General features: G+C 32.5%; 1 protein-coding gene across 1 annotated transcript; it reads right to left on the reverse strand.

The window, feature by feature from the left end:
* Positions 1-538: 538 nt before the first annotated feature.
* On the reverse strand, positions 539-20,567 carry wdfy1 (WD repeat and FYVE domain containing 1). Its single transcript, XM_051130113.1, has 12 exons — positions 20,377-20,567; positions 17,464-17,531; positions 15,786-15,859; positions 14,858-14,912; positions 12,578-12,728; positions 11,842-11,954; positions 9,962-10,088; positions 9,524-9,629; positions 9,133-9,234; positions 5,877-6,007; positions 5,679-5,787; positions 539-4,445 (listed from the first exon to the last, which is right to left on the reverse strand). The coding sequence occupies exons 1-12, from the start codon at positions 20,511-20,513 to the stop codon at positions 4,386-4,388; spliced, it is 1,233 nt and encodes a 410-aa protein (XP_050986070.1). The 5' UTR covers positions 20,514-20,567; the 3' UTR covers positions 539-4,385.
* Between the last annotated feature and the right edge of the window lie 874 nt (positions 20,568-21,441).

Raw genomic sequence — 21,441 nt, forward strand, 5'->3', positions numbered from 1 at the left:
AAAAATGACATTAAAACATTTATAAAAATGGCAAAAACATAAGTAAATTATTTAAACTTTAACAACAATTAAAATAATTAAAAACATAATTAAAAAAAAATATTGACAGATATTATTCATATAAACCTTAACAAAAAAAGAAATCAAATAAAAAATATTTTTTAAAAATTATGAAAGAATATTAAAAGAAACTATAATAGTAGCTCGATGATCCTAAAAAAGTAATATTTTTATGACAAGTTACTAAGATTTTAATTCTTAGCATAAAATGCTATTGCATGCTTTTGCATTGGTTTGCAAAACTTATGTTCCTCCAAGAAACTTTGTATTTACTCAAAAAAGCATTAAAATATATTTGTATCCTTTCATTTCATAATATTTACCAGTTTTGCTCATGCAAAAGATTTCCAAAATAACTTTTTCCTTCCATCTTACAATTTTCCCATCACCATCTCCTTTAGAATTCACCATAAGCACTGAAAGATAAACCAGAAACAACTTAAACATGCAATTTAAATGACCAGAAGAACTATCTCTCTTCCATGAGATACTGCTTAGATCTTTATTGTAATATTTCGTTCAACCTCTGGGCTGAAACTACCAGTCAGCATTAAGACTTACGTCAGTTTTCATATTAGCGGCAGAAGATTCTTGTATGAAAAATACAGATGTTTGAGCTCAACTTTGTATATATAGAGAGAATAATACTTCATTACTGAACTACTGAAGTAAAGTAAGTTTTACAAAAGAGCACATAGAAAAACAGATCTCAAAGTCATTTAGAGTTATGTACAGTTTTAGAGTTTGATCATCAGAAGCGTGTTGAACTTTACAATGTTTTCAACGTCTGAAGATAAAGAAATGGTGGTTAAAAATGAACCGGTGTGACTCCCTGAAGTGCCAGATTCAGTAAAATAGATGTTAAAGACACATAAGAGGAATAACTCCAAGCAAAAATGACACTGAATCTTTCCGGGATGAACAGACGACATATTCTTGACACTTTTCGCGGGATTTAACCTTGACTTGCAGCAACTCTTTATGGTAAATGGAGGAAAATGAATTTACAAGGGAAAGAAAAAAACTCCCTCAGTTCCCTGATGAGAAATTACAATCGTCGTCAGCATCTTTCCAATTCAGTGACACAACGATGTCATACAAAACCTGCTTTCCGTGACATCACCGCATTCAACAGCTTTTACATTCACATCCTGTTTGATTTTTACATTAAATGAGGCAAATCAGCTAAAAAGAAATTATGAATGGGGAATGACATTATTTACAAAGCGCGGAATGAGACGCATATCAAAACTAGCAAGCGCTTTACACAGGCACAAATCAGCCACTTAATGCAAACACTCGCATAGACGCCGTTTGTACCGTCAGATCATGAACACACACAGACTGTGCAATTCAGTGCAAGGAACAGAGAGACAATGAACGAGGGAGAACGGCCGAGAGAAAACAAAGTACTGAAGTAAAACATAAACAGCGCTGGTCAGTTATAACGTTTGTAAACAGGTTAGAATTCTCTCTTCTCATTGGCCAATGTGACGTTAGTTGTGAGCTGTGCGTCAGTTTAAAACTTCTAGCTTCAGCTTTACGCGCCACAGCTTGAATCAGCCTTTTTGAAAGAAATATAACCATTTAAAGAAGCAGTGCACCCAAAACGACAATTCTGTCATCATTTACTCACGTCGTGCCAACCTGTTGAACATATAAAGTTACTATATAAGTCTTGTTAAGCCATACCATAGCTTTGTGTCAGGAACAAACCGAAATGCTAAAACTCACGCCATCCAACGCATCTCTCGAATCTCATTTGCATATACCGCCATATTGGCGCCACAAGGCTGTGATGGATAGACTTACCCACTAAATCGTAATTTTCACAACTTTATAGAGTTTTCTCTTCAGAAAGTTTTTTTTTTCCTTTCTTCAAAAACCTTTCTTCAGCTGAACAGTTGGTATGTTGTTTCATTCCTGTTAAAAATTCAAATTAAATATGGCACTAGCTTGACTAAGGTTTGACCTCAGTGAATAACATCAACGTTTGTCGCGTAAACAACTGCAAACTGGCGAGTTATATTATACGAAACAACTTAATTGTGTTGGAATATAGCATTATTAATATCACGCATAGGTCTAATAGACTACTTTTATTATTCATTTTTGGTTTTTGAAGCTATTATATGGATTTAGAAGAGTTGTAATATAGTGCAAAGCCTGCTAAACATCTCATTTTCTGTTCCACAGAGGAAAGAAATTGATATAGCTTGGGAAAGACATGAGTAAATGTTGTAAATGCTGACAATTTGGGGAATAAACATCACTTTAATATTAAAGTTTGTTTCAACTGCGGGATAAAAAAAAAAGGTAATAGCGATGTTTTATCTCAATTCTGTGTTTATATTTCTCAATTTGGACTTTTCCCCTCACAATTCAGAATTTATATCTCACAATTCTGACTTTTTTCTTGCAATTCTGAGGGAAAAGTCAGAATTGTGAGATAAAAAGTCGTAATTGCCATTTTTATTCCATGGCGGGGGAAAAAAAAACAGAATTGTGAGATGTAAACAATTCTGGGATAAAAGTCATAAAAGTTATAAAAGTTTATAACTTACAATTGTGGGGAAAAAATCTGAATTGTGAGATATAATGTTTTTTTTAATTGGGTCAGAAAAAAAACTGAATCTGAGGGGGAAAAAAAGTCAGAATTGTAACAAACTCGCAATTGCAAGAAAAAAGGCGAAATTCAGAGAAAAAAAAAGTTATAATTATTTTTTTTTATTTTGGGGTATAAAAAAAAAGCTAAATTGGTAAATGTGAACTCAGAAATCTGAGGGAAAAAAAGTCAGAATTGTAAGACATAGCAGAATTGTGAGACAAGGCAGAATTGTGAGATAAAATGGTATAATAATGATTTTTTTTTTATTTTGGGGAAGAAAAAAACTGAAAAACTGAATTCCAAGATGAAACCTAAAAATCTGAGGGAAACAAAGTCAGAATTGTGATATATAAATATATATATATATATATAATAATGATTTTTGAGGAGCAGAAAAAAAACCTGAATTCCTAAACATAACATAATATTCTGACTTTTTTTCCTCAGATTTCTAAGTTTACATCTTGGATTTCATTTTTTTTTTTTTTTTTTGCCCCAAAATAATAATAATGATAAAAAAATATATTATCTTACAATTCCTCCTTTTTACTTGCAATCGCAAAATTCTGACTTTTTTTCCCCTTAGATTTCTGAGATATAAACTTGAGATTGTAAGAAAAAAGGCAGAATTGTGAGATAAAACGTTATAATAATTAATCATTTCATTATTTGGGGCAGAAAAAAACTGAATTCCGAGATGTAAACTCAAATCTGAGGCAAAAAAAAAAGTCAAAATTGTAAGATATAAACTCGCAATTGCAAGAAAAAAAGCCAGATTTGTGCAATTTTTTAATTTTGGGGGAGATAAAAAAAAAAAAAAAGAAGAGAATTCTGAAACGTAAACGTAAAAATCTGAGAAGAAAAAGGTCAGAATTGTGAGATATAAACTCACAACTGCAAGAAAAAAGCAAAATTGTAAGATAAAAAGTTGTGATTACTTTTTAATTTCTTTTTTTATCCCACGACAGAAACAAGCAACCATTTTTTAATTTATCCCTAAATTACAGAGAAGGATGATTAGTGCTATAAATAGTGTTTTACAGTTGAACACTACTGTACTAACTTAATGTGTTTAATCATAAAATGCTCCATGGATTTTATGCTACATTTAATAATCCTCACCTACCTGACTTGAACCCATCTGTCTCTCAGTTTAAACTCTACCTTTACTTTAATATCAGGTTTGCAGTGACAAGTTAGTATTGGAATGTTCCATGGTTACTATGGAACACTAATCTCCATGGTAACACTGGAGTGCTGGTTACTATGACCAGTAGTAACATTCAAATTTAAAAACGGGAGAAAAGATAACCAAGAAAGATGGATGAAGAAGAAACAGGATGTGATGAAGAAATACTTCCTGTGTTTGAGTGGTACTTCTGGATAGAGGGAAAACGATAAGTACAAAATACCAGAAACCTTCAGCCTGTGACAAAGCCACGCGCACACACACAGAAAGAGCGCAAATATTGTGCTTTCAGAAGTACCTTGAGTTCATGTTCACTCAGATCCAGGTCATCACACCTCATAAGAGACATGAACGCCTGGTTCATAAAATCAAGGAGCATCCCAACGACACACATATTCACATAGACCGTGTTGAAGTGTCCGTTTTGCGCAGACTCCACAGCTGAAGGACGAGAGAGTTAGACAGGTAGGTGAGCGTTTTCATGATATCTGTTAGCGGAGTGTGGGCGGTGCCTTCAGAAACAGCCAATCAGCGAGGAGAGAATCCAGCCGCTACACTGCTGCCCACCACCTGCGTCATGTCCCAGATCTGCGCACAGACCAATCAGAACATCAGCAGGGAGAAGACTTCTAGACCAATCAGAACAAATCTGCAGAAGAAATTTGTTCTGCATGTTTCATGAATAAGGTCATATAAATCACCTATTATATATTGCATAGTATATATTTACTAATTTTAGTACTTGCTAATTTTTTAAATTAGCTTTAAATTTTATTCATTGTAAGTTTTAATTTTAGTTCATATTTACATCAGCTGTTTTTCATTTCTGTATAGCATTAATGAAGTTTTAAATCTTAGTTTTAGTAATTATAGTACTTTTTAAACAGTTATTTCAGCTAGTTGCCAAGTCAACATTTCTCATTTTTGTTTTTGTTTTTTTTTTTTTTTTAAGCATTTTGTATAACAGTAATATTTTATTTGACTATAATGACTTACTAGCAGTGCTATTTTGGTATTATTTATATACTATTGTGTTTATTAATAACTAATTTTAAATTAGCTTTTTAATTTATATTTCCAGCTTCAATTTTAGTTAAACTTTTAGTAATTTTGTTATGTGCTTTTGTCATTTTAATTATTTTAATTGTTTGAAATATTCTGTAGAATATTCTACATGTTATTATTATTATTAATATATATATATATATATATATTTTTTTTTTTTTTGTCAAATTGACTAAAACGGGTGTTCAATCAAAAGGTCAGGAATAAGATGCTACAAATCATGGCTGATATTATTTCTGTGTCATTTGTCACAGTAAAAATGAAATGTTAAAAACTAAATTAAATTTTAAATACTAAAATAATACAATATTAAATAACAAAATAAAATCATCAAATAATTATTATTAAAGTAATAATTGTATTATTAAAATGGTTCAATAATTTATGGTTAACACATATATATATATATATATATATATATATGTATGTGTGTGTGTGTGTGTGTATGTATATATATATACATACACACACACACACACACATACATATATATATATATATATATATATATATATATGGTTGATATTATTTTTGTGTCATTTGTCACAGTGGAAAATTAAACGTTGAATGATCTGTTTATATACTGGTCATATACTAGTTTATATACAGATCATTTGGACAGTCTATGCATATAAATTTGCACAAACTCTGTAAGTATAGATACTGTATACTACAGAAATAACACAAGTTGTACAATAGTATGCTACTCCAAATATAATCACTAAAACACTAGAACGAAAGAGATGAGTGTGTGACCTTAACAACTCGATCACTCCCACACGTGACCATCAGCCCTCGGCTCGGGTCCATGTCCATGTAAGCGATGTTGTGTTTCCCTTCATGAAACGTTGCCAGAGGAGTCCGACTGCGACACGCAAATACACAAGAATAAGAAAATTCATCTGACGTATTATCAGAATCAAACAGAAAAACAAAACCGACAAAATTACTCACTCTTCCTCTTTGATTGTGTCGTAGCAGTCGTCACACATGCGCACCTGGAACTCAAAGCCCATGATGGGGTACGTGGAGCGTTTAGAACTACACTTCCCACAAATCGCCTTACCACACTTCCTGCAGTGATGCTGGGGACAGGAAATGACACGGGCGTTACATCATGAAGCACTGAGATGATAGTTCACCCCAAAATTGAAACTTTGCTGGGAATGTGCTCAACCGCAGACCATCCAAGATGTAGATGAGTTGGTTTCTTTATCAGATTTGGAGAAATGTAGCGTTATATTACTTACTTACCAATGGAGTGAATGGGTGCCGTCAGAATGAGAGTCCAAACAGCTGATAAAAACATCAAAATAATCCACACCACTCCAGTCCATCAGTTAACATCTTGTTTGTAAGAAATACATTCATTATAAAGACTACAATACAATATCTCTAACCTTCTTAACTCTAAGTTAAGGTTTAATATTAAAATGTCTTAATAATGCGTTTGTTTCTTACAAACACGCAGCTTTTGGCTTCTCAAGATGTTAACTGATGCACTGGAGTGGTGTGGATTACTTGTGGATTATTGTGATGTTTTTAATCACCTGTTTGGGCTCTCATACTGACGGCACCCATTCACTGCAGAGGATCCATTTGTGAGCAAGTGATGAAATTCTAAATGTCTCCAAATCTGAGGAAGAAACAAACTCATCTACATCTTGAATGGCCTGAGGATGAACAATTTCTAGCCAATCTTCATTTTTGAGGGAACTATACCTTTAGAACTTAAAAGACACATAACAGACTTAAACTAGATTTAAAAAAAAAAGTTTGTCAAGACAAACTTTAGGTTGACTTGAGAAAGCCTAGCTTAAAAAGTTTAAAGCAGTTATAAAACCTTTATAAAAGTTTGAAAATGTAGGTCGATAGATTAAATGATTAACATGTTGCTATCATAATTAACGTAGTTAGCATGTTTATAACATGTTAACATGATTAACATGTAGTTAGCATCTTGCTATATGTTGCTAGATATTAACATGTAGTTAGCATGTTGCTAGCATGATTAGCATGTTGTTAGCATGTTGTTAGTATGATTAGCAAGTTACTAGTATGTTGCTAGCATGATAAGCATGTTACTAACGTGTTGTTGGCATGATTAACAAGATACTAGCATGTTCCGCGCATGTTGTTAATATGTTTAGCTAGTTACTAGCATTATTCTAGCATGATTCTGTTACTAACATGATTCTAGCATGATTATGTGTTACTAGCATGTTGTTAGCAAGATTAAGTTACTAGCATGTTTAGCATTTTACTAGCATGTTTCTAACATGATTAGCATGTTACTAACATGTTGTTAGCATGGTTAGGACGTTACTAGCATGATTCTAGCATGATTATGTGTTACTAGCATGTTGTTAGTATGATTAGCAAGTTACTAGTATGTTGCTAGCATGATAAGCATGTTACTAACGTGTTGTTGGCATGATTAACAAGATACTAGCATGTTCCGCGCATGTTGTTAATATGTTTAGCTAGTTACTAGCATTATTCTAGCATGATTCTGTGTTACTAACATGATTCTAGCATGATTATGTGTTACTAGCATGTTGTTAGCAAGATTAAGTTACTAGCATGTTTAGCATTTTACTAGCATGTTTCTAACATGATTAGCATGTTACTAACATGTTGTTAGCATGGTTAGGACGTTACTAGCATGATTCCAGCATGATTATGTGTTACTAGCATGTTGTTAGCATGATTAGCAAGTCGCTAGCATGTTTCTAGCATGATTAACATGTTACTAACATGTTGTTAGCATGATTAGGAAGTTACTAGCATGACTGGCAAATTACTGTCATGTGGTTAACATTAACAAGTTATTAGCATGCTTTTAACATGATTGTGTTACTAGCATGTTGTTAGCATAATTAGCATGTTGCTAGCATGTTAGTCTCAGCCTCAGACGTCACGCCCATGGAACGTTGGCTAAACGTCTGATGCATATGGTACACTTAACTGGAAACACTTCAGGAATGTCGAAGTCGTCATCTGATTGGTTGAATTTTATCGGATTTCCAGGGGGACGCGAGTGTCGCGTTTATTTTCGGTCCGCCGGGAAACAAAGCGCAGACGTGTGATTGCAGAAGAAAAACTGTCGTGTTTACATGAGTGACAATGAGCATTTATCAAGATCAGCGAAACGTAGGATTCTCAAAAGTATGCGAGCTTCATGGCATAGACTGTGTTATACGTGCACGAACAGATCAATGACTTACTGCTTGTTTTCTTCTCCTTCTTTGATTTTCTATGCTGACTGACTTGTTGCACGCCGGTCTGTTGTTGTGGGGACATTTCCACGCCCCGAAACGTAACGCTGAACGAAACGAACTGTGATTGGTTTTTTGACATGTCGGTCAAACGGCCTTATGGGCGGGCCTTGGCCAAAGAAAGCTGCTATGAATTCCAGACCTTCAGCCGTCAGTCTGAAGGTCTGGCTACGCGAGACTACTAGCATGTTTACAGCATGATTAGCGAGTTACTGGCATGTTTTTAGCAATATTAGCAAGTTACTAACATGATTCTATCATGAATGTGTTTCTAGCATGTTGTTACCATGATTAACAAGTTACTCTGATTTTTCTAACATGATTAGGATGTTACTAGCATGTTGCTAGCATGTTTTCAGCATGATTAGCAAGTTACTAGCATGATTCTAGCATGACTAACGTGTTACTAGCATGCTGTTAGCATGATTAACAAGTTACTAGCATGATTCTAGATAGAAATAGAACGTATAAGGGAAGTTTGACTGTCTCAAGGGATTCCCTGGTGAAAAATCCAGCATATGCTGGTAGGTATATTTTGATGCTGGTTTAAGATGGTCCTTTGCTGGTTTTTGCTGGTCATGTTGCTGGTCAAGGACCAGCATAAACCAGCATCAAAACCTACCTAACCAGCATATGCTGGATTTTTCACCAGGGTTCTGGGAGTTTAAATTTTGAAAGTTGGAGTTTGAATAACCTTGGCTCATTTAACATTTCGTCAGTGTAAGTCTATGGGATTTTTCCAAGTTTTATTTGCCATTTTTAGGAAAACTGTAAGTCTGATCAGTTAGAAAAGATAAGGCACACTAAATCATTAAATAAAAAAAGCAGATTTCTCAAGCCAACCTAATAAGACCAAAAGAGCAATATGATGTCAGAGGGGGAGAAACAGAATCGGATGTTTATATTTTTAACCCTCCTGTTGTGCTCAGTACCTGTCTAAGCCCCAAGGTCTTAGTGTCCCACATCTGCTTTATATTCCAAAAAAACGGCTGTCCACATTTCTGACAGGAATCGCTGTCCTGCCACTGAGGAGCCTGAAAGAGTTACAAAGAGAGAGATAACGTAAGTCTCCATGACATTTTGAGTATGAGTCGCTTTCTGGTCACCATAGAGATGGATGTGACTTTGATGACTGACGCAGAGGTTGCCATGGCGACGGCAAGAAACTTCGTCACTGCTTCATGATGAGACAATTTGTCCATTGACTCGTTCAATCATACGTTCTAATATTGGGGTGTGTGTGAAAACTTCCCTTTTGACCAGTGAGTGTATCTGAGCTTGTACTATATCAGTATTTATAGAAAATTTATAATCATTAAGCACCTCTTCTCGTGTTGTCTCCATGTTCCACACTGTTATTCCTCCATCAGCAGAGCAGGACACCAGCTGATGGGTCAGCGGCAGATACCGCAAAGCCTGGACCTTCTCACTGAGTCAGACAGAGAGAGAGAAACAAAGAGTTTCTGACTGACTATCCCAGACAACTGACTTCCTATATATAGGCAAAAGTTTGGGGTCATAAGATTTTATGTAAGAAGTTTTGAAAGAAGTCTGAGTGTGTTCTATCTATTACATTAATAATCTCAACGACCAATAATGAAACGAACATCACGAAAATCTGACATCACTGAAAATAGACAAATAGTTCTCATTCTTGGTTTCTATGCCATTTAAAGCCTTGCAGCGCATGTGGCAGTGCTTCACCAGGTCATTACTTGCGAGCATGTGTTTGTGTGTGTGTGCGCGTGTGTATTTTCTCACTGGTGTCCCTGCAGTAGTAAAGTGCGTCCCTGTCTGCCACCAATGTCCCACATGATCACACTGTGATCAGACGCTCCGGAAAACAGCCACCTCTGAACCGGATCCCAATATAACGCACCAACACTACCTACACACAGAGAGAAAAAGAGATCCATATTTTCACAATGAGGACAACTGAGGGACTCATATGCAACTATTACAGAAGGTTCTTCAGAAGGGGGAAAAAAAAAAAAAACATGCATTAAGAGGGGGTGAAAACTTTTGAACAGAATGGAGATGTGTACATTTTTCTTATTTTGCCTAAATATCATAGTTTTTCATTTAGTACTGCCCTTCAGAGGCTGCAGATACTTACATGTTTCCCAGATGACAAAAGTTAAATTTACCCTAATCTTCAAATTTAAAAACTTTTGTTTATTTAACATGTTTATATCTTATCTATGATATCCAGTGAAATGTAATTTTGAAATGGCTGCTTTGACACCACCACTGCACACACCAGTGATGCCAGTGGTATCCAGTGAATGCAGTGAGGAAGTGAAATGTGTTATCAGAATAGCTGCTGTGACATCCTCACTGCATTTCACTGGATACCACTGGATTCACTGCAGTGTGCAGTGGTGTCACAATAGCCATTCTGATGTCATGTTTATATCCTACCTATGACATCCAGTGAAATATATGATATCAGTATTGCTGTCATAACACCACCACTGTACACTCCAGTGATGCCAGTGGTATCCAGTGAAATGCACAAGGAAGTGAAATGTGTTATCAGATTAGCTGTTGTGACATTCACTGGATACCACTGGATTCACTGGAGTGTGCAGTGATAGTGTCACAAAAGCCATTCTAATTCACGGTTCACTGCATCACTGCATCCCATTGGATTCACTGCAGTGTGCAGTGAGGGTGTCACAAAAGCCATTCCGATGTCATGTTTATATCCTATCTATGACCTCCAGTGAAATATATGATATCAGTATTGCTGTCATGACACCACCACTGTACACTCCAGTGTTATCCAGTGAAATGCAGTGATGTAGTAAAATATGATCAGTATAGCTCTTGTGACACCATCACTGCATTTAAGTGTGCAGTGATGGTGTCACAAGAGCTGGTTATACTGCACTTCATCACTGCAATTCACTGGATTTCACTGGAATCACTGGAATGTGCAGTTATAGTGTCACAAAAGCCATTTGTCAATGTATATATTTTACCTATGTAAAATGTAATATTGGAAAGGCCATTGGGATACCACCACTACACACTCCAGTGAATCCAGTGAAATGCAGTGATGGTGTCAGAAGAGCTATGCTAATCATAATTCACTACATCACCAGTGATATCCAGTGAAATGCAATGAGGATGTCACAGCAGCTATTCTGATAATACATTTCACTTGGTCACTGCATTTCACTGGACTGTGCAGTGATTGTGTCGAAATAGACATTCTTAGATAATGTGTATATCTTACCTATGATATCCAGGGAAATAGAACGGCTATTGTGACACCATCACTGTACACTCCAGTGAATCCAGAGGTATCCAGTTAAATGCAGTGATCCATTGAAATGCAGTGATGACGTGAAATGTGATGTCAGAATAGCTCTTGTGCACCACTGAATCACTGGAGTGTGCAGTGATGGTGTCATGACAACCATTCTGATATCATGTTTATATCATACCTATGATATCCAGTAAAACATGATATCAGAATGGCTATCGTGACACCACTGGACACCACTGGATTCACTGGAGCGTACAGTGATGGTGTCACAACAGCAATTTTAATATATTTCACTGGCATGGAAGTGCAATATGATCAGCATAGCTCAGAATAGCATGGTAAATGTGTGTATTTGTAGCTGTGTTACCTTCATGTCCCTTTAGCGTGGTAATGACAGAACACGTCTGTTCATCCAGTTTCAGTAGAGTGATCTGCCCTGAATAATCTCCCACAAAGGCATGCTGGGTATCGTTGTCATATCTACATGTGCAGTCAAGAAAACAACACAGAAAATAGGAAATAATCCTAATAACAAAAACCTTAAGACAGTTTAAAACACTAAATCATCTGCCAGTCCATTAAAGTTTACAACAAATGCATTTAATCCAATTTTGCAGGGCTACTGGTATCAAATCTTTGAAAGGCATTCTGGGATTTGTTAACTAGACATTTATGAGCAGAACTGTACATTTTAAAATTTATTTTCCAGAGTTACACTACCTTTCAAAGGTTTGAAAGAAATAATACTTCTCTTCCGCAAAAAGATATGTTAAACTAATCAAAAATTAAAGACATTTATAATATTACAAACATGTTCCTTGAGCAGCAAATCAGCATATTAGAATGATTTCTGAAGGATCATGTAACACTGAAGACTGGAGTACAATTCAGATTTGATCACAGGAAGTTACATTTTACAGTATTTTTAGACAGAAACAGTTATTTTAAATAATAATATTATTTTACAATATTACTGTTTTCACTGTATTTTTGATCAAATACATGCTGCACACACCACTGAGATGCACAGAAAGCAATATAAGCATACATAAAATGTAAAAAATGCATTTAAAGTTTCTGAGAGACACTGAAGTGAAGGATACTGTAAACAGGAAGCCCATGAGCCGAAGCTGTGGCGTCCCAGCATAGAGCCGCTCTGAGTGCTCATCCAGCTGATGCTTTTATCATGACCCGTACTGATCACCCACTGACTCTCCAGAGAGAAGATGAGCTCCGACACACGGTTCTGATGAGCTGCACACACACAGATAATGAAGATCAAGGTTCATAAGTATAAAAAAAAGCATACACTGCATACTTGGTTTTCTTTTAAAAAGTATGTGAATCTTTATGCAATATGTATGATAAAAAGTAGCGTGCTACATTGTTGCCACATGACCTTCTTTGTATCGGGGATTATTATCATGAACTAAAACTATTAAAACAGTTTTGATAATTGATATGAAGCTGATATCAAATTACATATAATTATTTCAAAAAAGGCTTGGCAACTAACTGAAACAAATTAATTACATTATTTCATTATGTTACAAACTAAAATTACCTAAAATTAAATTACATAAAATATAATTTTTGATAATTAATATGGAGCTGATATCAAATAAAATATTATCTATTAAAAAAAAATAATTACATTAGTTACATTACATTACATTACAAACTAAAATTACATAAAATTAAATTCAAATTACACAAAATGTAAATTAAACTAAAACTGAAATATACAAAAATAGTAACAATTTACAATCAGGTCCCATTAATTAACATCAGTCAGAGAATTAACTAACATTAACTAACAAAACATCAGTTACAGTATTTATTAATCCTCATTTGTATTTGTTAATAAAAAAAAATACAACTGTTCATTGTTTTTTTATTTCATATAATATTATCAGAAACAGCTTTTGATTTTAAGTAGTAAATGTTAAAATTAATAGAAACTAAAATGAATACTTTATAAGTATTAAGTATTTAGTTTATGTTTGCGTTAACTAACATAGCTTTAATGTAAACTTATTCCAAAGTGTTATTAAAAAAACAGCACAAAACAAAATAAAAAAATGCCAAAATGTAGCAAAAACTGAAAACAAACTTTAAAATCTAAAAATAAAATCTATTTTGAAATATTAATAAAAAGTAACAAAATAGTATTTGCATGCACGCTTCATTAAAAAATACATTGTTATTAAGCATTTTAATTAATTTTCATTCATTTTAATTAGTACTGTCAAACAATTAATCACAATTGATCACAAGTTTTTGTTTACATAATATATTTGTACTGTGTACATTTATTATGTATATATACATACACACACACATACAGTATATATTTTTAATCATATAACTAATATTATATATAAATATATATTTAATATATAAACATAACATTCTTCTTAAATATATCCATACATGTGTGTGTATTTATATATACACATAATAAATATACACAGTACACACACACATTTTATGTAAACAAAAACTTTTATTTTGTGTGTGATTAATTGTTTGACAGCACTTTTTTTTGATCCACTTGCGTGAAACATCCGAACCTATTGAAGTCTATTTATTTATTTATTTATTTATTTATTTATTTTTAATTCTTTCCTCTGGTTCATTTGCTACACTGAAATAGAATATCCATTCAAGCACATTGCATTGTGGGGTACCGTATTACATGAGCACGCTCTGTTGTACTGCACATTATGTGGATCATTACGATTCACCACACAAACACACACTTTTGTGATTTGCTTCATGTCCTCTAGGCAGAGTTTTGAGCATTGAGATATTTGTGGGATGATGTCATGATGATCTGATGATGAGTCACTGTGTGTCCTAATAGGGCAACTAACCATATAACCGTATTATATCCGGAAAGAAACAATGCTACATGCAATTTAGATTAATAATTCATACACATGAAGCAAACTGCAATGTTTTTCAGTATTCATAGGTCAGAATACGGTCTGTCTCACACACACACACTTTCCTGGCATTGTCTGGTTTTCTCCAGACACACTTTCCAGAGCTGCTCTGACTCATCCACTTGTAATCATCTTGTGTGTGAGTGTGTCCAGTCAAAGCTCACATGGGACTCTGAGCCCCAGGGCATGCTGGGAAAGAACAAATGCTCCTCAAGTGATCGGGTGTGGCCTAAGTAAGTAGAGTAGCGTGTGTGTGTTTCTCTCTCAAGGAAATAAACACGTACACACACACACACGCCCAGGGGACATAGAGCACATGTGTCGTACAAACACACTTCAGCTCTGCTGGAAAGAAATCCAAGCTGTCGTCTAAAGTGTGCCATTACGCTAATGGAAATGAAGCCTGATTCACTTTGCAGAAGGCTCTGGTTTTACCTGGGTATGTTTTGACATGGTTCATTTTGTTGAAGTCTTCTGAGATGAGGAACTCCTGAAAGACACAAACAAAGAACATTACAGAAAAATGACACAATGGCTTAGTTGATCCACTTACTCACACTCACGTGGCCACAAACTCAGACTTTCATCCTTTATGAAACACAAAATGAGACATAGCATTCACAGTACTCTTTCCTAACAAAAAAGTACAATTTTTCACCCTCTATAGTTCCTATATAAGAGTCGGTATGATGTTTTAAAAATAAATTCATATTTTTATTCAGCAGGGATGCATTAAATTAATCAAAAGTGAAAGTAAAGATATTTATAAAGTGACAAAAGACTTCCATTTCAAGCAAATTCTGAACTTTCTATTCATCAAAGAATCCTCAAAAATAAAATACATGACAGTTTCCACAAAAATATTAAGCAGGACAACTGTTAACGTATATATAATAATCAGAAATGTTTCTTGAGAAGCAGATCAGCATATTAGAATGATTTCTGAATGATCATGTGACATTGAAGACTAGAGTAATGATGGTGAAAATTCAGATTTGATCACAAAAATAAATTACACTTTACAATATATTCAAATAGAAAACAGGTATTTTAAATTGTAATAATATTTCACAATTTTACTGTATTTTTAACAAATTTTTAACAAATGTGTATTTTAAAAACATACATGGAAAAAGAGCAGCATGAACATTCTCCTAAACATCTCATTTTGTGCTCCACAGAAATAAAAACATACAGTTGGAGAACAACGTGAGGGCAAGTCAGTTACATTTTTTTAACTATTGCTTTAATACACATATGCACAGCTGACCTGGCTATGAGCATATGAAGAGACTAGATAGAGACAAAAAATGTAAGATTTGAACACTTTGGACCTCAGGGGGGGCGATATAGTGATACTCACCACAATAGCTCCATTGTCCTGGCCTATGAAGATCCGCCTGCTCTCATGGTGATAGGACACACTGGAGCATGGAGCTGGACGAAAACAGAAAGACTTGACCTACTTCATCACACATTTCTGCTGCTTTAAGGTGAAGTGTGTCAATCTGTTCTATTAACGGCACCAAAAATAACATCTGTGTCCGCCTAATGTTGTTACTGTTAAAATAAAACTAAAACAAATTATTAACAAATTGAAATTTGAATAAAAGCTAAAATAAAATAAATATTAGACAAAAATGTAATGAAAATGTTGCCTTTTTACTTTCAAATACTAAAAACTAGTAAGTAAAACTAAAATAAAATAAACATTAGACGAAAACCTAAATGTAACTAAAAATCAAAAAAGAAAACTTTTTTAATATAAAATGATTTTTTTTTATTAATTAAAGCTAATATATTAAATAAATATTAGAAGGAAAAACAAACTTATAATTAGAAATGTTGCCTGCACAACTAACTGAAGTAAATAAGTTAAAATTCTACAATTACTAAAACTAAAAAAATTAAACTAAACAGAAATGTATATATATATATATATATATATATATATATATATATATATATAAAACACTACTTAAAATGACAAAAACACAAAACAAAAACTTAAAATAAATTAAAATAATGAAAATGTTGCCTAAAAACTAATAAACACTAAAAACTAATAAATAAAACTAAAATAAAATAAATATTAGATGAAAACCTAAACTTAACTAAAAATTAAAAATGAAAACTAGAAATGTTGATTTTTTTTTTGTTTTATAAACTAGAAACAAAAACCAAATAACTAAAAATACATTTTAAAACTTAAAAAAAAAATAAAGCTAATATATAAAATAACAAATATTACATTAAAAAAAAACTTAAGAGAAAATTTGAAATGCTGCCTGGACAACTGACTAAAATAAATAAGCTGAAATTCTAAAATTACTAAAAAAAAAAAATAATAATAATAATAATTAAGTAATTAATTAACTAAAACTAAACAGAAATATACATAAAAAAAGCACGAAACTAACTTATTAATTAAATTAATTTTAAAATCAGAAATGTTGCCTGAACAACTATCTAAAATAATAAAGTTGAAATTCTACTAAATCACTAAAACAAACAAAAAAATAATTATAATAATAATTAATTAAAACTAAATTAAAAAAAATATAAATATAAAAATGAATAACTAATAAAAATGTTAAAAGCACATGAAATCTTAAACTAAAATTTAAATAACTGAAAATATAAAAATAAAAGCACATTCAAAAAACTAATAAATAATACTGTATTATATAAATAACAGTTTTCGAACAATTTTTCCTCCAACACACATAACATTTTTTCAATGTATTTCTCTCAAACACAGCTCCAACTGGAATATGACATGACAAGCTGCTCAAACAAAGAGCAATGGTGTATTAAAAATTTACACACCTACTGATGACACTGGGGAATATATGTGAGATACGAAGAGGTGATATGGTCACTATGGTAACAGAGTTACTGATACCACTGCATGTGAACACTATGTAGTAAGAATGAATTATTTTTACTTTGGTTCATTTACCTGCAGCTGATGACATTCAAAGCATCATTCAACCTGCTCTCATTATATTTGAGATGTAAAAGGGTCAAATGATACTCACAGGACACAGTGTGGTAGATGCTGGGCCAGTACTGTCCACTGTCCCGCTTCAGCCAAACTCGAATCGTCCTAAAAGAAACAAAAACAAGAAATACAAATATATATGTATTGTATTATAAAATATGCATCATAAAATTAATAGTTTAAATTATTTGAATTTATTATAACTACTATATCATAATTATTAAATTGAATTTTATATAACTTATTAAAACATAAATATGACAAAAATGTTAAAATTATGGTCATGCACAGAAACACACAAATAAGATGTTTTATGTATATTAATTATATTATTTATGTATATTAAATATATATTAAATATATATAATATGCACACATAAAAAATTAAATATAAATTTACAATGTATGTAATATTATATAATAGAACAAATATAAAATATATATATAAACAAGAAAAAAAATAAATTAATTAAAAAATATATATAATGAAATAAATAAATAATAATAATACAATATTTTTAAAAAACAAAATGACCAAAAATAACCCTCTGAAGTGTGATGGTCATGCACAGAAACACACAACTGTCCCCAGAGATGTTTTATGTATATTAACAATATATATAAAATATATATATAATACGCACAAAACAATTAATAGATATCAATTTATAATGTACATAATATTATGTAATAGAATACATATAATAAATACATATAATACATATAAATATAATATTAAAACAACTGGTAATATGATAAATTATTTAAAATAAATTAAATAAATAAAAAATAATAACACAATATATATATTTTTATATATTATTGCCCCCAGAGATGTTTTATGTATATTAACAATATATAATATAATATAATATAATATATTAAAACAAGAAAATGTTTTCCTATTATAAATGAATAAAAAAGAATGAAAAAAATAAAAATAATAATACAATATTTAAAAAAAAAAGAACATAAATAACCCTCTGCAGTGTGACGGTCATGCACAGAAACACACGTGTTCTAAAAGCAACTGAAATCTCTGTTCCTTCAGTTTCAGTTCCACCTAAAAATCTCAAGCGTATCATATTTTGCAAAGTTTTATATTTTGTGTATCTGCTCTCATGTGTCAAACATGCAGGCAATTAGCACACGACCACATACGCATCTCCAATAACACGGTTTTGCCTTGCTCAGAGCCGTTTTCAACAGTCTTGCCAAAACCAGAATGTTTCAAATGTAAACAACATTTAGATACCAAAAAAAATGCTGTCCCTAGAAGCAAAGCCTGTTCATTTACAGACACTCCCTCCAACTATAAGATTGAATCTGATAGCATAAATAAGATGCTCTGAAAAGAAACTCTGTTCTGGACAAAACCATCTATTTTAGATCTACTTGTCTAATCTTTAAGCTGCACTTAATGGCTGACTGAAAAAAACACAAGCTGCCCGAGTTCGTTTCTCCCGTTTAGCATTTTAAAAGATGTTTAAATCATGTCTTTTGAAGCATAAAGACGAGTCCGTTAAAATGCGTGACGACATCAGATGTGATTTCAAGCCTTGAAGAAACAAACAAAACACTTATGTCTTCATCCTGAGAGGAACTTAACCAACATCCCTGCTGAAAGGTGCTTTACTGAACTTTTTAAGCTGATGAATGCCCAAAACCACTTAAGTTACCATTTAAGTTACATTCCTAAGCAGACTTTCCACATAAAAACCACATGAACAACAGAGAAACGCTACAAATATTATTCAAAAAAGACACAATGTTTATGTAAAACAAGTAAAATATCCAGCAGCACAATTGTTTTCAAAACTGATAATTTAGAAATGTTTCTTAAACAGCAAATCAGCATATTAGAGTGATTTCTGAAGGATCATGTGACACTGAAAACTGGAGTAATGATGCTGAAAATTCAGCTTTACATCACTGGAATAAAATTTATTTCAGGGTACATTTAAATAAAAAATGTTTAATCTAAATTGTAAAAATATTTAACATTTTTTCTGTATTTTTGATCTAAAAAATTCAGCCTTGGTATCATATTCAAAAATATGTATGGGAAAAAGAGCAACGTGAACATTCCGCTAAACATCTCATTCTGTGCTCCACGGAAATAAAAACATACAGTTGTAAAACAAGTCTAATTTAGTGTGATACCACATTTTAGGCCAAAAAAATACCAGTTTTTAACAAATGTGAATGAGTTATTGTGAGCTCCTCCAATTAGTGTAAGCAAATATAAGTAACTAAATAATTTTAAGTTTATTTTTGATGATAACTTGGTTAATATCAAGCTAAAACAACACAACTATAATAATCCCTAGTAGTAATAAATAAACGTATAACATTCTGGCCTGTAAACTGATATCACAGTCCGAGTTTGTGACAAAACACCATAGTCACTGTAGATACTGTTGGTGTCAAATCTAAAGGAATTAACACCAGATCTCATTCAAACACTGGAAAGTTTTACAAATCAGTCCGATTTTGATTTGTGGTCACATTCTGACATCTGTGCCCAACACAAACCACAATTTTACTGTAATAACGATAACTGCATGTGGTTTTCTACTTGACTGGAAACTATGATTACCATGGTAATTCATAATAATTCATTTCAATAGTTCAAATCTGAAACCAAAACATAGTTTTTAAGCAACAGTAAGTGTGTCAAGTTCAAGTGCTTCCGTCCAAAACACTAAAAAACAAACAGCAGCCTATGTAAACATGGTAATCCTTAAGTACTATGGTATATCACAGTATTGTGGTATTACCATGAAGCGCGGTATCGCCATTGTACTTTTTGCGAGAGAATAAACACGTAGGTTCCTTAAATAATAAACAGCTGAATTAATTAATCAGCTAATTGTTGATTTGAGTGTTCAGAGCGCGTTAATTGTCATGGTATGTTTATGTGTCCAGTGACTGTCCGGCGCGGGTGTACCTGTCCTCGCTGACCGTAATGACTCCATCCTCCTTCGGGATGAGCACAGCAGCGTTCACGCCGTCGCTGTGGCCCTCGATTTTGTTCAGCAAGACGGGTCTGGAGCTCTGAGGCCTCGAATGGATCTCCGCCGCCATGGCTGTTTCCCCTTGATTCCTTGTGCGATGATTCCTCCTCTCGTGTCAGCTGAGCGCTCAGGAACTTCAACCACAACAGCGCCGAATACCGTAACGCTCCGTGAAAACGCGAACGTAAAAAAACATAAACTGCATAAAGGCCGCGGTTCATTTTTGCTACCAAACCACGCTGTATAATTTTAATATTGTGTAAAATAAATGTTTAATACTTTCTAGAGTATTATATATGAATATTTTAATGTATAACTTGCATATAATAATTATTAATAAGTATTCGTAATAATATATCAAAGTATATACACTACCGTTCAAAAGTTTGGGGTCCGTAAGACTTGTAATAGTCTTTAAAGTAGTCTCTTATGCTCATCAAGGCTGCATTTATTTGATTAAAAATATACAAAAAAAACAGTAATATTGCAAAATGTTTTTACAATATAAAATAATGTTTTTTTTTATTTTAACATATTTTAAAATAGAATTTATTCCTGTGATGAAAAGCTGAATTTTTATCAGCTGTTACTCCAGTCTTAAGTGTCACATGATCCTTCAGAAATCATTCTAATATGCGGATTTATTATTACAATGATCAATGTTGGATAATATCAACAGTTGTGCTGCCAAATATTTTTTGGAACCTGTGATTTTTTTTTTTTTTTTCAGGATTCTTTCATGAATAACAAGTTTAAAAAGTACAGTGTTTATTCAAAATATAAATATTTTATAACAATGTAAATTATTTATTATTAACTTTTAATAAACTTTTAATTATTAACTTAATACATCCTTGGTGAATAAAAGTGTTAATTTCTTAAAAAAAAAAAAAAAAAAAAAAAAAAAGAAAAAAAACAATAAAAATGTACTGACCCGAAACTTTTGAACGGTAGTTATATATATATATATATATATATATAATTATGATTATTATAAT

This window comes from Labeo rohita, chromosome 15, assembly GCF_022985175.1.
Source record: "Labeo rohita strain BAU-BD-2019 chromosome 15, IGBB_LRoh.1.0, whole genome shotgun sequence".
NCBI lineage: Eukaryota > Metazoa > Chordata > Actinopteri > Cypriniformes > Cyprinidae > Labeo > Labeo rohita.

Excerpts from the sequence above, each read along its gene's own strand:
- wdfy1 (XM_051130113.1), bottom strand. The coding sequence starts at position 20,513 with ATGGCGGCGGAGATCCATTCGAGGCCTCAGAGCTCCAGACCCGTCTTG. Across the intron at positions 14,913-15,785 it reads AGGACAATGGAGCTATTGTG|GAGTTCCTCATCTCAGAAGA; the intron begins GTGAGTATCACT and ends TGTGTCTTTCAG. Across the intron at positions 6,008-9,132 it reads AGACCTTGGGGCTTAGACAG|CATCACTGCAGGAAGTGTGG; the intron begins GTACTGAGCACA and ends TCCTGTCCCCAG.